General features: G+C 38.5%; 1 protein-coding gene and 1 long non-coding RNA gene across 2 annotated transcripts; both read left to right on the top strand.

The window, feature by feature from the left end:
• Positions 1–9140: 9140 nt before the first annotated feature.
• Positions 9141–9646, top strand: LOC129375274 (uncharacterized). The gene is made up of 3 exons (XR_008607616.1): positions 9141–9280; positions 9358–9527; positions 9603–9646. It is a non-coding gene; the product is annotated as an uncharacterized LOC129375274 (long non-coding RNA).
• Positions 9647–11931: 2285 nt separating this feature from the next.
• Positions 11932–13464, top strand: LOC129375236 (rho-associated protein kinase 2-like). The gene has a single exon (XM_055054166.1). The coding sequence runs from the start codon at positions 11932–11934 to the stop codon at positions 13399–13401; it is 1470 nt and encodes a 489-aa protein (XP_054910141.1). The 3' UTR covers positions 13402–13464.
• The last annotated feature ends 2328 nt before the right edge of the window (positions 13465–15792 follow it).

The following is a 15792-nucleotide window of genomic DNA, read 5'->3' as shown; positions in this document are numbered from 1 at the left end:
TATTCATTTAACTTATTTGATACAATATTAGAAAAAGACAAAAAAAAATTTTTTTGAAAGAGAAAATTTTATTGCCTAAAATGCAGTAACAATTAATCAGCATTACCTGTAGCAAAAGATGCATCTGCAGCTAAATTAGTAGTTGGATAGCAACAGATGCCAAATATTAATGTTTTAAAAGTATTTAAACCAGATGGAGCTAAAAATGTTATGTGGATAATTCTGCGTCGAACAAATTTGGTAATGGGTAAAAAAAAGTTTTTTTATTTACAAAATGTTTATTTTGTTTCCAGTTTTGACTGAATTACTGCTGAGTTGTTCTTACAGCAACTAACTTTTCATTTCTATACTTCAGTTAATGACTAATCATTTTCTAAATTAGTTTATGATTATTTCAGTAACTGATTATTCACAATTAATTCGATAAACCATTTCAGCCTTAATGAAAGAAGGTAATAAAGACAAATAATTAACTTTAATTAATGTTTTAACTTTGTTCTGGTTTTAAACTGTTACTGCAAATAATCACCATTTAATGTTCTGTTTTTCTAAACTTTTAATTTAATTGGAAAAACAGTTAAAAAGCTGCAGATGTAAACAAATGTCATCTTGGAGGGATTTAATTTGTAAGAAATCTCCTTGTATTGAATTCCTCTAGTCGTTTCCTGACAATTTAATTTTTGCTGTAAAAATTGATCATGCATAGCAAACAGCAGATGTCAACACATTTCATATACAGATGCCATAAACGTGTCCGGTAAATCTTTGTTACTGCTGCCTCTGAGCCTCGGTGATAAAATGCCTGTTTATTAGTGTAGATATTCAGGTTTTCCTCAGATATCGGCGTCATCTCGAAGACGTTGGTCAACAAGTCGCTGATGTCGGAACGACGCTTCCGCTGCTGTAGTTCAGCAGAGGGCATCACTTTTAATCCAATTACCCAGATTATCATCTGTCAGCCCTGCAGTTTTCATCAGCAGCAGCGAAACGCAGTAAAAAGTTACGACGACGGTCGAAACAAAGTCTGCATTTAGGAGCAGCTCTGGCTGCTCTCAGACTGACGTTTCCAGGTGCTTGAAATCCTTGAAGGGTTTGGAAAGTGCTTGATATTCAAACGTCACAGTTTTGATACAAAGCTAACAGGCTTAGATTTGGAAAATGTTATTCACTGTTCAAAGCAGATATTTTCATTCACAAAATAAAGACAGCTGGATTTTTTTCCTTATTGCTTGAAGTTAAATCAGACTAAACTTTTCTTGTCTTTAGATTTTTGGAATCACAAAAAATTTTTCTAATTGCTAAAAGCAAGAAAACATCCATTCAGAGAATATTTTGCAACTTTTTACTGAAGTGTTTCAATTGAATAAGAAGGCCATTTAATGTAACAAGATTTATTTGGATCGTTTCAGTGTAATTAATATTTATTTAATGTCTCAATAATCTGATGTTTGTCTCGTATTTTATACATCAAACACTTTTTAAATCGGAATATTTGTGAAATTATTCTCAGACCAGATCAAGACACTTTTCAAAACAATATTTTACGTTTTATTTACCTTCTCCCACAATACATGATCAATAACAGTAATCAATGACATAATAGTCGATAGAAATTGTCTCTTTTCTACATACTTTGCATTATTTCTATCTCCAAAATGTGGTGCTGGAAAAGTTTGAAACTTACCTTCAAAAGTGCTTCTTGAATTTTGTGAAACATTTGTTCATTGTTTTTATGCACAAACCATAAAAATTATGCAAAATGACATTTATTTAGTATTAAATGAAAGTTTGATGTTACAAAGAGAATAGTAACTGCATTAGAAGCTTGAAGGTTTGTTTAAGATCTATTTATTTGAAAGGGTAAGACTATAAGTCAGCCAACAATACAGGTATAATAAAAACTGTCCGGGGAAGTTATTGTTAGAAATAAAATATCTTAAGTACCCTAAAGGTTTATAACACAACAAACGAGTAAGAAATAGAAATTAAACCATCTGATATACTTGTAAGTGCATCTAAATATAAAAAAACATAAATGCTGTGTGCAAAACTCATGCAGACATGCAGACTGATACGGCGGAGTATATTTCCCCATCCGCTCCATCTGTGGTAATTCCTGCAGAGACAGTCTGGCTCCATTTTCCTTTTTTTATTGCTTTAACTGGAATGACCAGACTTCTCATTTACTGTAGAGTCCAGTGTTTTTCTGCTGCTTTATTTCTCCACGGGATAAAAATGTCTGATTTTCAGCAGACCTCTCTGCTTATCATGACTGTATGGAGATCAGCACTTCCTGAATAAATGTAGACAGAATAAAACAAGTGGGGTATTTGTGAGTTTAATAGCATTTGCAGTAATAAAATGTGGAAAAAGTGAAGCGCGTCTGTTTGATTTATGTCACAGTTTGTGCCACAAGCCAACATTTTCAAACGCACCATAAAAACATAACTGCCCTCCTCACCCGGTTTTTACCTCTCTGAGGCCAAAGGTAATATTTCACAGTCTGGTTCTGTGTCAGGGCGACACGACGTCCGCTGGGCTGCAGGAGATTCTGGCGAGATGCTTCATTTTTTAACATCTGTCAGAGTGCAAACCACTTCAGCAAATTGAAAGCACAATTACAAATGAAAAAACAAACAAACATGAACAAAGCATTAATGAAAGCGCTACAACTTTTAACAAAAGCGCTACAACGTTAACGAAACGGATCAGGTATGTCCCAGTGGGAGACCTAAGAAATAGATGATTGCTCTGCGGCTAGTTTTTACTTTGAATCGGAAGTTATTCTGTCTTTAACGTGTTTTTTTAAAAACCCTGGAGCCAGGCTGGGGCGCTTTGGGAGCCCCTGGTGGCCAGTGGCTGATATGACAATAAAAAACCTTTAATCCCTGAACAATATCAACTATTTGTGCATCGAGAAATACACTTAGCATGCTAAGGTGAATGTTATTTAATTTGGTTAAGAATAATTATCGTACTATCAATAAATGACTTCTAATGCATGTTGTTAGTTGCCAGAGCAACAATAACACCTTTATCAGCTCAGAGGTTCAAACTGATGAAAAGTGAGGATGGATGCTCTCTACTAAAATATTCCTCGCCATCTTCCATGTTCTTTCAGCAAACAGTGGAGACAGAGTTGTTTTTGGTTTCACCACCATTGACCTGCTACTTTACCCGCCATTGAAAGTTTTATTAAAGTTTGTCTGCTAGTCTGCAGCTCATGTGACCAAAGCAGGCGAAGAGGTGAAAGGTTAAAACAGTCAACATTGTCTTGTTGGGAAACCCCAAGATCACTGGGAGTCTTAAAAGATACATTTGATTATTTTAGTTCATTTTTATCTCCAAACAGTGGTGCTGCAAAAGTCTGAACAATCGCAAACGGACTGATTAGTGTGAAAAGATGTTCAATATTATTTTATTTTAAACACTTATTGAATGCTGAAACACCTATTCATTGATATTTTAACAATTGAATTGGTTTTTATCAATGCAACCTGGCACAACATTCAGATTTTTGATCTGGGCCCAAATGGAAATGAGTTTGATGTCCCTGACATAAGACAAGAGACTCATGGACTATTTTGACTGAAACAAGATATTTGGAGGTGGAATGATGTCACACCGCCAGCAAAGGGAGATTCTGTGATGTCACTGGTGATGCCGTCTGTGATGTCATCAACTGCAGAATTGTATGTAACACAATTCTGCATATTTGTCATTGCTCGCAATACTACTGACCAGTTCAGACGCTCGCAAACCCCTTAAGATATTTTATCGACGATTTCATTGATAGTGTTTGAGAAAATGTCTCAGCAAAGAGCAAGATCAACAATGATGGGATTTAATCCAAGGAGGGGAAACCACCAACACCCCCAAGGCAGGAGCTCTACTGCCAACCCTGATGATATGGAAAAAGAGATCCATCGACTGAACGGCCTTTTGAACAAAGAAAAGGCCAAAAGGATTGCAGTGAGAGAGAAGCTGGAGGAAGAGCTCCAAGAAATGGAGTTCCAACTGAAAAAGCAGGAGGAACTGAAAGTCGGATATTTTGATCAGGCCTGCAGAGCGAAGGCCGAACTGGAAAGCCTGCAGAAGTTCAGAGACGTGGAAGTCCTGAAATTTGATGTGATAGCTTCTCAGGCTCAGCTTGAAATCAAAGATATGGATAAGGAGGAAATTCAGCAGAAATATGAACAAGTGAGGGTCTCCTGCTTTCACACAGTTGAAGCATTTATGGATGAACTGCATGAAGAGAAAGAGAAAAATAAGGCATTGGAAGAAGAACTGAAGGAGCTCCAGAGGTCATTCCAGGAGCTCAATGCTAAATATAATGCTGACTTGATAAAGAGGAGAGAAGAGACCAAGTCACAAACATTTTATGAGGAAAAGATTAGTGAGAAGCAGCGATTACTGGATATTGTGAAAACAGAGATGGAAATGATGAAGGTAGAAATGATAGGAAAAATTGAGTCAATGCAAGAATCAGAACAACTTTTACAGAGAGAATTGGAGGAATCTAAAAAATCGTATCATGATCTGACTTTGGTCCATGAGAAAGAAATCTCAATCCTGAAACTAGACCTGGAGCGATGCCAACTGGAGCTAAGGCAAGAGAAAGAAGATCATTTAGAAAACCTTGGAAAAAATAAGGAGCTGACTGAAGAACTGAAAGCCCAGAAAGAAAGTGGAGATATCCTGAAGAAGCAAATGATTGAAGAAAAAAGATTTTATCTGGAAAAGGTAGAGGAGGAGAAGAAGGTAATAAATGACTTAGAATTGGAAAAAACCTTCCTGCAGAAATCATCACAAAATGAGATTAAATGCCTGCAGGACAAACTGAAAAACGCCACAGAAGAACTGAACAAAGTTGACACTTTATATCAAGATTTGTCCATGAGATATGAAAGAGACGTCAGTTCACTTAAAAAAGCTGCAGAACGAAACCAAATTAAAAGTAATTCTGTCGAAAATATTGTTGAATCTACAAACGATTTACCGTCAACCACCACGGCGAGTCCTCAAGAAGAAGAAGAAATATCAGTCGGCCATGTTGACGTGATTAATGATTCAAATGACAACATGGATTCAGAGGAGGAACAACCTGAACCAGAACCAGAACCAGGTTGTTCTAAGGACGCTGAAGACATTGAGGATATTATGACCCAACAAGAAAGTGGCCTTCAGGATTTAGACATCAAAAAGAAACCGAAAACCACCATTTGGAAAAGAATGAAAAAATTTCTTGGAATCAAGTCAAAACGAAAACCAAAGAAAGAAAACGATAAAGATGATTGATTTTGATATTTATCAAGACATTAAAGAGAAGAACTGAGGACCACATCCAGGTTGTCGCCTCTGTGTTCAGGGCAAGTTTTAAAAGTTTAAAGTTTTAAAACTTTTAAGTTATAAAGTTTGAAAACTTTAAAGTTTTAAAACTTAAGTTTTAAGTTAAATTAAAACTTAAAACATTGCATGGCCCAGTATTTTAACACTGAAAGTTGCATTAATAGTGTTTTAAAACTCACCATTTTGTCTTATTGGAAATAAACCCATTAAAACGTCTTGATTAGCTAAAAACTGACATGTGGCATGAACATGTATAAACATTCAGAGTATAAAAAATATTAAAACTTCTTTAAAACTTTATAGTTTTAAAGTTTTAAAACTATAAAACTTTATAAAACAGTTTTTCCCCCGATTGACAAAATTGATCCTCCCAACCCAACAGAAAAATGGTGGGCAGCACGGTGGCGCAGCGGTTAGCGCTGCGTCTTCACAGAGACCATCTGTGTGGAGTTTGCATGGTCTCCCCGTGTTTGCGTGGGTTTTCCCCGGGCGCTCCGGTTCCCCCCACATCCCCTAAAACATGCAGGTCAGGTCAGTTGGTCGCTGCAAATCGTCCCCAAAACAGTTTATAAACTCCAACAATGTTCAGTTTTATTGTTAAACTTGTAAAATTAATTGGCATTTTCCCTCCACTGGTTTAGTGATAGAGGCTCATTACTGCAACACTCAGCTAAATATTTATAGCAACGTGTTGATTAAAATTTCCTCTTTTCATAGTAATGATTTCTCTTTATTTTCACTGTACTTGTGCTTTCATGGTTTGACCTTTGGTTGACCTTTTCACATTAAATTGCCCTGAATTGTAGCTCGTTATGCTGCGTTTAAACCTGTATTTTAGAGAAGATTAGCAAAAGGATCATGCAGTGGCGTCTTTAGGACGAGTGTCTCTGTGGGTAGATGGACCAGAAGGTTGTCGGTTCGATTTCAGCTGCCTCAGCCACATGCTGAGGTGCCATTGAGCAGGGCATTTAGCGGCAAGGTGCCCAGCGACCTGCATGTGGGTGTAAATGTGTGTGTGGGTGAATGTGACTGCAGTGTGAAGCGCTTTGAGTATCAGCATGACTAGCAAGTTCAGTCCATTTACCTTTGATAATAAATCCTGGTTTTCTTTTCATTAGTGATGTTTCATGACGTGTCGAGGCTTCGGAGCGAGGCGAGTAAAGGAGGGAGGTTTCCGTAAAGCGCGTATCGAAGCTTGCTTCATTTAGTGGAGGAGCCGAAAACGATGACGTCCGAAGCCTCGCTGCCCGGCTGTACCATGTGACCGCTTCAGGCTGTACCATGTGACCGCTTCAGGCTGTACCATGTGACCGCTTCAGGCTGTACCATGTGACCGCTTCAGGAAGTGGTTTGACAGCTTCATTAACCCCACAAGCTCCATTTAAAATGTGGATTGTTGTAGGTGAGATGCGGTCAGTTAGAGAGTGGATAGGGGTTTGATAGTTTGGATAGCAGAGTTTGGATTGTGGTTATTTAGTCTGAGACAGTTAGTTTGGTGTTTGGAGTGTTTAAGAGAGAGAGAGAGAGATCGGAGATTTAGGAGCGTGTCTTTTCAAAGGCTGGAGAAGTAGTGTCAAAAACGAGGAATCGTTTGAAACCAAAAACTGTGGAGAAATTGTTTCTTAATAAAGATGAATGAAATCATCCAAGTTACACAAGCATTAGCCTCTTTACTGCCCCCTCTCTTGTTCCACAAGCACTTTCACTGTCCTCTGCCTGATGAAGCCATTTTTCTAGAGTCACAGAAAAACATTATTACACAACATGCCATATCACATGACACGACTATTTTGGGAAAAATTACACACAGAGAATACATTCAACCAATATCTTATTATTCACATATGTATTTACATAATTTATGTAGACAAATGATTTTGTCCTACACCTTTTGTGACGTCATTCCCAAGAGAAATAAAAGACAAAAATTCAATGCATCACACCTGTTTAAGATACAGCTGGCTGTGATTATACACCTGGCCAGTAGGTGGTTTCGTGAGCACATGAAGCTTCTAGAAATGAACCCTTTCTGAACCAGTTGGATCAAGCGGTTCAATGCCTCATGAGGCTTCATCTCACCATCACTAGTTTTCATACCAAACATAAAAAACGTGATTTAACACATTTAGACTTTTTTAGGTTCCAGTTAAATTAAGATTAGAGTTAAATCTGTACATGGAATTAGATGATAATTGTAATCATAATTTAATAATCCGGACCGTGAAGAAGCCCAGAGTTATTTTATCTTTGATAAAACCTGTTTTATCAGAGATAAAAGTTACTGTGTGATCTTTCTCTTAGTATTTATTTAGAATAACAAATTCAAGATAAACTTAACAAAAAAAGTGCAATTCAACATGAAAACTGTAGAAAAGGAAAAAAACAAGAACAATCCATGAAAGTATGAAAACAGAGAACTTAATCAGAAATCATTTCCATTACAGGAAGAAATCAATTCTTAGATAAATACTTTGTAATAAATATGAAGCTTTTGTGTTGTTGAGCTTATTGCTGTCTGCTTGTATAAATGAGAAGAAAAAGGGGCTGAGAAATGCCTAAATCAGTTTTTTAACCAGCTTTATAGTCAGACTGCAAATTATGTTTTGTTTAGGACGTTACTTATCGGTTTTGTTTGTCAACCTGGGTTTAATTCCTAGTCCTGGGGAATCTGCTGCATGTCATTCCCACCCTTCTCCTCCCAATTTCCTGTTCAACCACTGCAAAAATAACGGCTACTAGAGCCTAAAACACTTTATTAGAGCCTGAAAAACTTTTTAAAAACTAAACAAATGGACCAAAAGTCAGAATGATTACCTCCACATTGTGCTCATTTCCTCATGTTAACAACTTTCTTCCATTGTCTCTCATTTTCTTTCTTTCCTACATAATTAACAGGTTATTTAATACACACACATGCACACATTTACACGTCCCCTCCATGGCTGCCACCTTATGGTGGTGGGGGGTTTGAGTGTCCCAGTGATCCTAGGAGTTATGCTGTCGGGGCTTCATGCCTCTGGTTGGGCCACCCGATGCAGACGGGTCCAAGGTGAGGAACCAGACCAAGCGCAGCCCAAAGATCCCATATGATCAATACGACCATTGGAAACAGGTTGGACTCGACCGTACAGGAGGTCCTACCCTTACGGGGCCCAGAGGTTCAAACCACTTCAGCATATTGAAAGCACGATTGCAAATTACATAAGCGCTAAAACATGAACGAAAGTGTAACAGAGAGCAAAGTGTGTGTATATGTCTTTGTGAATTTTGCCCAAAATAATGAAGGTTGTGTCTGTTTCTGGTGGGATGTTTGAGTGATGCCACGGTTTAGAGCCACCTAGTGGTGTGATGACAGACTGCATGCGACGGGTCCTTCAGGTTTCCCCACCAGAATCCTGTGGAGTTCTGGTGGGGGTCGGTGCGAGAGAGGCAGCTCTTCATTACTTCTTTTACTTGGGGTCATATTTTTCTAGTTCAATACTAAACAAAATACTATAATAACATTTAACATCTACAAATATGATTTATAAAGTTTTATAATGGTTATGCTGAAAAAATATGACCCTATAAGTGGGAGCTGCGCCAGTTGGTGTTCCTGGCTGACCATTCAGTCATGATGCTAACTGTGTCTTTTGTTTTTCAGCTGAGGGGCCACAAGCAGGCAGTGACGTTTTGAAGATTTGTCTTTTGTTTTTTGTCATTCTAGTAAATAAGCAGAGAATGTCACACAAGCACTAAAACATGAATAAAAGTGCTACAACGTTGATGAAACTGTTAGGATTCAAGTTGGTGTGAGTGCTCCTCCGAATAGACGATCTTCGTGGGAGCGTTCTGGCAGGCTGACGCACCTGAAGCGGATTTCTGAAATCGGCTGCAGGATTCTTAAGAAGCGGTGGAGCAGCCATTCATCGCTCGATGGTCCCACTTGTTGGTCAGAGTCAATCCCAAGGTTTTGCCAAGCTTCATGCTGACCAAGGACTAAGTTAATCTTTGTGTTGTTTTTCTCAGATTTTGGATGCACTGCCTGGACCCAGCTAGGAACCACGCCCACCCGAACACTGACACCGATTGCCCACCGGACTAAACGCTCTCGTCTGCCGCCCGAGCCCGCAACCTTCTCGGAGCCTCTGCACCAACGGATCCTACCTCCTCCTCGGCAATCCTCCATCAGATGAACTGTAAGCCTTTCCCTCCACTTCCCTGTCAAGATCCTCTCACTCCCGCTCCTACTAACCTCTCCCCTCTCCAAGCAGTACCACAGCCGCCCGGCCGCTCCCGATCCCAGAGGACAACTTAGGCTCAACATATTCAATAATAACTGTAAATAAATCTTTGAATCAAAACCCTTCTGGTCTGATGTCTAAACCTGCATGTGGGTAAAGAAACTCAAATCCAACATGACAGAAACGGATCAGGTATGTCCCAGTGGGAGACCTAAGAAATCACTCATTGCTCTGCGGCTCGTTTTTAATCGGAAGTTATTCTGGCTTTAACGTGTTTTTAAAAAACATGAACGTTCTTGGTGATTTAAAAACGCTTTCATTAATGTCATTGTGTTTATGTTCATGTTCTAGAGCTTTTGTAATTGTGGTTTCAATTTGCTGAAGTGGTTTGAACCTCAGGGCCACCGTACACCCTGGAGCCAGGCTGGGGCGCTTTGGGAGCCCCTGGTGGCCAGTGGCTGATATGACAATAAAAAACCTTTAATCTCTGAACAATATCAACAATTTGTGCATCGAGAAATACACTTAGCATGCTAAGGTGAATGTTATTTAATTTGGTTAAGAATAATTATCGTACTATCAATAAATGACTTCTAATGCATGTTGTTAGTTGCCAGAGCAACAATAACACCTTTATCAGCTCAGAGGTTCAAACTGATGAAAAGTGAGGATGGATGCTCTCTACTAAAATATTCCTCGCCATCTTCCATGTTCTTTCAGCAAACAGTGGAGACAGAGTTGTTTTTGGTTTCACCACCATTAACCTGCTACTTTACCCGCCATTGAAAGTTTTATTAAAGTTTGTCTGCTAGTCTGCAGCTCATGTGACCAAAGCAGGCGAAGAGGTGAAAGGTTAAAACAGTCAACAATGTCTTGTTGGGAAACCCCAAGATCACTGGGAGTCTTAAAAGATACATTTGATCAGGGGTGCTCGATACGTCGATCACGATCTATTGGTCGATCGCGGGGAGGTTTTGAGTCGATCTCTGCAGCAGGTGACAAACTGAAGGCCTCCAGGACGCTGAGAGCAGCACTTCCTCTTCTGACAGACTTTTCAAAATATTCACTAAGATCCAAAACGTTTGTAGCTTCATTAAAAAATAATAAAGCCTGGAAACCTGATATTGTAACAGACTAAACGTTTTTAACATAATCTTTGCTCGGCTTGCGGGGCGCCAGCGGTTGCCACGGAAACGGGTGAGCTTAATGGTAAAGAGAGAGAGAGAGAGTGAAACGGTGCGAGTGGTTCTGAGTTGATCACCTGTTCGGGTTATTTTACTTTGTTTTCCTTCGCTGTGGTTCATCACAGCCACTGGAGTTTCTGAACGTTCAATAAACGACAGACTTGGACTGATGACCTCGTTCGTTTGCAGTAAACGTCACAACCAACATCAAATAGGACACATATATTTGATTAAGTTTTAACAAACAAGTGGCTTCTACCACCATAATTGTGTCAAATTACATTAATTATATCCCAAATTCAGAAGATTTGCCTTTACCTCTGCAGAGCTCTTTGGTTCCTCCTATCAGTCTGCAGTTTCTCATAGTGACGTCATCAAACCAAATTTCAGATCCACCATAACTGACTGACACCTGCTGGCCTCAGGTTTGCAACCAGCTTCTGACTGAGAAACCAGTAAACTGCTCCCAGTGTCAGAATCTCACTGAGGAAGAAACTGCATTAGGTTTTCTAGCACTTTATCATTTCTGATATAACTGATGGATATTTGCATAGAAAATTAGTCAATAGGGTTTCATTTATAATTTATGAGGTAGATCTCAGCCGGCTGGTGAGAAAAAAAGTAGATCTTGGTCTCGAAAAGTTTGAGCACCCCAGCATTTGATTATTTTAGTTCATTTTATCTCCAAACAGTGGTGCTGCAAAAGTCTGAACAATTGCAAACGGACTGATTAGTGTGAAAAGATGTTCAATATTATTTTATTTTAAACACTTATTGAATGCTGAAACACCTATTCACTGATATTTTAACAATTGAATTGGTTTTTATCAATGCAACCTGGCACAACATTCAGATTTTTGATCTGGGCCCAAATGGAAATGAGTTTGATGTCCCTGACATAAGACAAGAAAATCATGGACTATTTTGACTGTAAACAAGATATTTGGAGGTGGAATGATGTCACACCGCCAGCAAAGGGAGATTCTGTGATGTCATTGGCGATGCCGTCTGTGATGTCATCAACTGCAGAATTGTATGTAACACAATTCTGCATATTTGTCATTGCTCGCAATACTACTGACCAGTTCAGACGCTCGCAAACCCCTTAAGATATTTTATCGACGATTTCATTGATAGTGTTTGAGAAAATGTCTCAGCAAAGAGCAAGATCAACCATGATGGGATTTAATCCAAGGAGGGGAAATCACCAACACCCCCAAGGCAGGAGCTCTACTGCCAACCCTGATGATTTGGAAAAAGAGATCCATCGACTGAACGGCCTTTTGAACAAAGAAAAGGCCAAAAGGATTGCAGTGAGAGAGAAGCTGGAGGAAGAGCTCCAAGAAATGGAGTTCCAACTCAAGAAGCAGGAGGAGTTAAAAGTTGGCTATTTTGATCAGGCCTGCAGAGCGAAGGCCGAACTGGAAAGCCTGCAGAAGTTCAGAGACGTGGAAGTCCTGAAATTTGATGTGATAGCTTCTCAGGCTCAGCTTGAAATCAAAGATATGGAGAAGGAGGAAATTCAGCAGAAATATGAACAAGTGAGGGTCTCCTGCTTTCACACAGTTGAAGCATTTATGGATGAACTGCATGAAGAGAAAGAGAAAAATAAGGCATTGGAAGAAGAACTGAAGGAGCTCCAGAGGTCATTCCAGGAGCTCAATGCTAAATATAACGCTGACTTGATAAAGAGGAGAGAAGAGACCAAGTCACAAACATTTTATGAGGAAAAGATTAGTGAGAAGCAGCGATTATTGGATATTGTGAAAACAGAGATGGAAATGATGAGGGTAGAAATGATAGGAAAAATTGAGTCAATGCAAGAATCAGAACAACTTTTACAGAAAGAATTGGAGGAATCTAAAAAATCGTATCATGATCTGACTTTGGCCCATGAGAAAGAAATTGCAATCCTGAAACTAGACCTGGAGCGATGCCAACTGGAGCTAAGGCAAGAGAAAGAAGATAATTTAGAAAACATTGGAAAAAATAAGGAGCTGACTGAAGAACTGAAAGCCCAGAAAGAAAGTGGAAAGATCCTGAAGAAGCAAATGATTGAAGAAAAAAGATTTTATCTGGAAAAGGCAGAGGAGGAGAAGAAGGTAATAAATGACTTAGAATTGGAAAAAACCTTCCTGCAGAAATCATCACAAAATGAGATTAAATGCCTGCAGGACAAACTGAAAAACGCCACAGAAGAACTGAACAAAGTTGACACTTTATATCAAGATTTGTCCATGAGATACGAAAGAGACATCAGTTCACTTAAAAAAGCTGCAGAACGAAACCAAATTAAAAGTAATTCTGTCGAAAATATTGTTGAATCTACAAACGATTTACCGTCAACCACCACGGCGAGTCCTCAAGAAGAAGAAGAGGAAATATCAGTCGGCCATGTTGACGTGATTAATGATTCAAATGACATGGATTCAGAGGAGGAACAACCTGAACCAGAACCAGAACCAGAACCAGGTTGTTCTAAGGACGCTGAAGACATTGAGGATATTATGACCCAACAAGAAAGTGGCCTTCAGGATTTAGACATCAAAAAGAAACCGAAAACCACCATTTGGAAAAGAATGAAAAAATTTCTTGGAATTAAGTCAAAACGAAAACCAAAGACAGAAAACGATAAAGATGATTAATTTTGATATTTATCAAGACATGAAAGAGAAGAACTGAGGACCACATCCAGGTTGTCGCCTCTGTGTTCAGGGCAAGTTTTAAAAGTTTAAAGTTTTAAAACTTTTAAGTTATAAAGTTTGAAAACTTTAAAGTTTTAAAACTTAAGTTTTAAGTTAACTTAAAACTTAAAACATTGCACGGCCCAGTATTTTAACACTGAAAGTTGCATTAATAGTGTTTTAAAACTCACCATTTTGTCTTATTGGAAATAAACCCATTAAAACGTCTTGATTAGCTAAAAACTGACATGTGGCATGAACATGTATAAACATTCAGAGTATAAAAAAATATTAAAACTTCTTTAAAACTTTATAGTTTTACAGTTTTAAAACTATAAAACTTTATAAAACAGTTTTTCCCCCGATTGACAAAATAGATCCTCCCAACCCAACAGAAAAATGGTGGGCAGCACGGTGGCGCAGCGGTTAGCGCTGCGTCTTCACAGAGACCATCTGTGTGGAGTTTGCATGGTCTCCCCGTGTTTGCGTGGGTTTTCCCCGGGCGCTCCGGTTCCCCCCACATCCCCTAAAACATGCAGGTCAGGTCAGTTGGTCGCTGCAAATCGTCCCCAAAACAGTTTATAAACTCCAACAATGTTCAGTTTTATTGTTAAACTTGTAAAATTAATTGGCATTTTCCCTCCACTGGTTTAGTGATAGAGGCTCATTACTGCAACACTCAGCTAAATATTTATAGCAACGTGTTGATTAAAATTTCCTCTTTTCATAGTAATGATTTCTCTTTATTTTCACTGTACTTGTGCTTTCATGGTTTGACCTTTGGTTGACCTTTTCACATTAAATTGCCCTGAATTGTAGCTCGTTATGCTGCGTTTAAACCTGTATTTTAGAGAAGATTAGCAAAAGGATCATGCGTGGCGTCTTTAGGACGACTGTGTCTCTGTGGGTAGATGGACCAGAAGGTTGTCGGTTCGTTTTCAGCTTCCTCAGCCACATGTTGAGGTGCCATTGGGCAGGGCATTTAGTGGCAAGTTGCCCAGCGACCTGCATGTGGGTGTAAATGTGTGTGTGGGTGAATGTGACTGCAGTGTGAAGCGCTTTGAGTATCAGCATGACTAGCAAGTTCAGTCCATTTACCTTTGATAATAAATCCTGGTTTTCTTTTCATACCAAACATAAAAAACGTGATTTAACACGTTTGGACTTTTTCAGGTTCCAGTTAAATTAAGATTAGAGTTAAATCTGTACATGGAATTAGATGATAATTGTAATCATAATTTAATAATCTGGACCGTGAAGAAGCCCAGAGTTATTTTATCTCTGATAAAACAGGTTTTATCAAAGATAAAAGTTACTGTGTGATCTTTCTCTTAGTATTTATTTACAATAACAAATTCAAGATAAACTTAACAAAAAAAGTGCAATTCAACATGAAAACTGTAGAAAAGGAAAAAAACAAGAACAATCCATGAAAGTATGAAAACAGAGAACTTAATCAGAAATCATTTCCATTACAGGAAGAAATCAATTCTTAGATAAATACTTTGTAATAAATATGAAGCTTTTGTGTTGTTGAGCTTATTGCTGTCTGCTTGTATAAAAGAGAAGAAAAAGGGGCTGAGAAATGCCTAAATCAGTTTTTTAACCAGTGAGAAGAAAGTTTGCGGTTCTGAGAAACAGCCTCCACCAAAATAATCCTCTAAATTTTCTGCCTCCTCAAAGCTAATATATCTTAATTTTTTTCAATATAATTTATCCCTATTTTTACTCTTTTTCTTGAATTACAGGCATGAGTCACACTGAGTCCATATTCAACTGCATAAATTATTTGACCATGCATCACACTCCTCCACCCGTTGGAGTATTTCCTGCTGCAGCATAATAAGAAGCTTTTTGCAATGCATCAGACCTGAAAGCTGTGCAGATGGTCTCCAATAATGCATAATGCAAACTCTGTCTGTGTAATGCATGTGTCAGGAAGTCCATTACAACAGGGCAGTGTTTAAAACAGAGGTGTCTTTGCAGCTCTGCCTTCTTCCTTAACGCTATGCATTGGTTTAATGGGAGCCACTTTACCTGGATGTCAAGTTACTTTCAGCATTTGAGACGTTACGTTTGGTTCTGTCTTCCTTTAACTCAACAGGCCTGGAAATAAACCTTTTTTTATCGACAGGAGCTTTTGGACTCTCCTGCCTGGATGGCTGAAATCAAAATAAATTAACAAATGATAACTATACTTTATTAAAAACCAGTGTCATCAATCTTAAATATCTTCAAACTGTTACAGAAGTAATCAGAGGACTGACGGATTTGTTGGTTTTGGTATTCCAGCCAAAAAAATAATCCAGTTTGTCAGTTTATATTATTATGACACACTATTAAAATACAATA

This window comes from Poeciliopsis prolifica, unplaced genomic scaffold (genome assembly GCF_027474105.1).
Source record: "Poeciliopsis prolifica strain line A6 unplaced genomic scaffold, Auburn_PproV2 SCAFFOLD039, whole genome shotgun sequence".
Lineage (NCBI taxonomy): Eukaryota > Metazoa > Chordata > Actinopteri > Cyprinodontiformes > Poeciliidae > Poeciliopsis > Poeciliopsis prolifica.
Note: the sequence above shows the minus strand (reverse complement) of the source record. Positions and strands in the feature narration are given on the sequence as shown.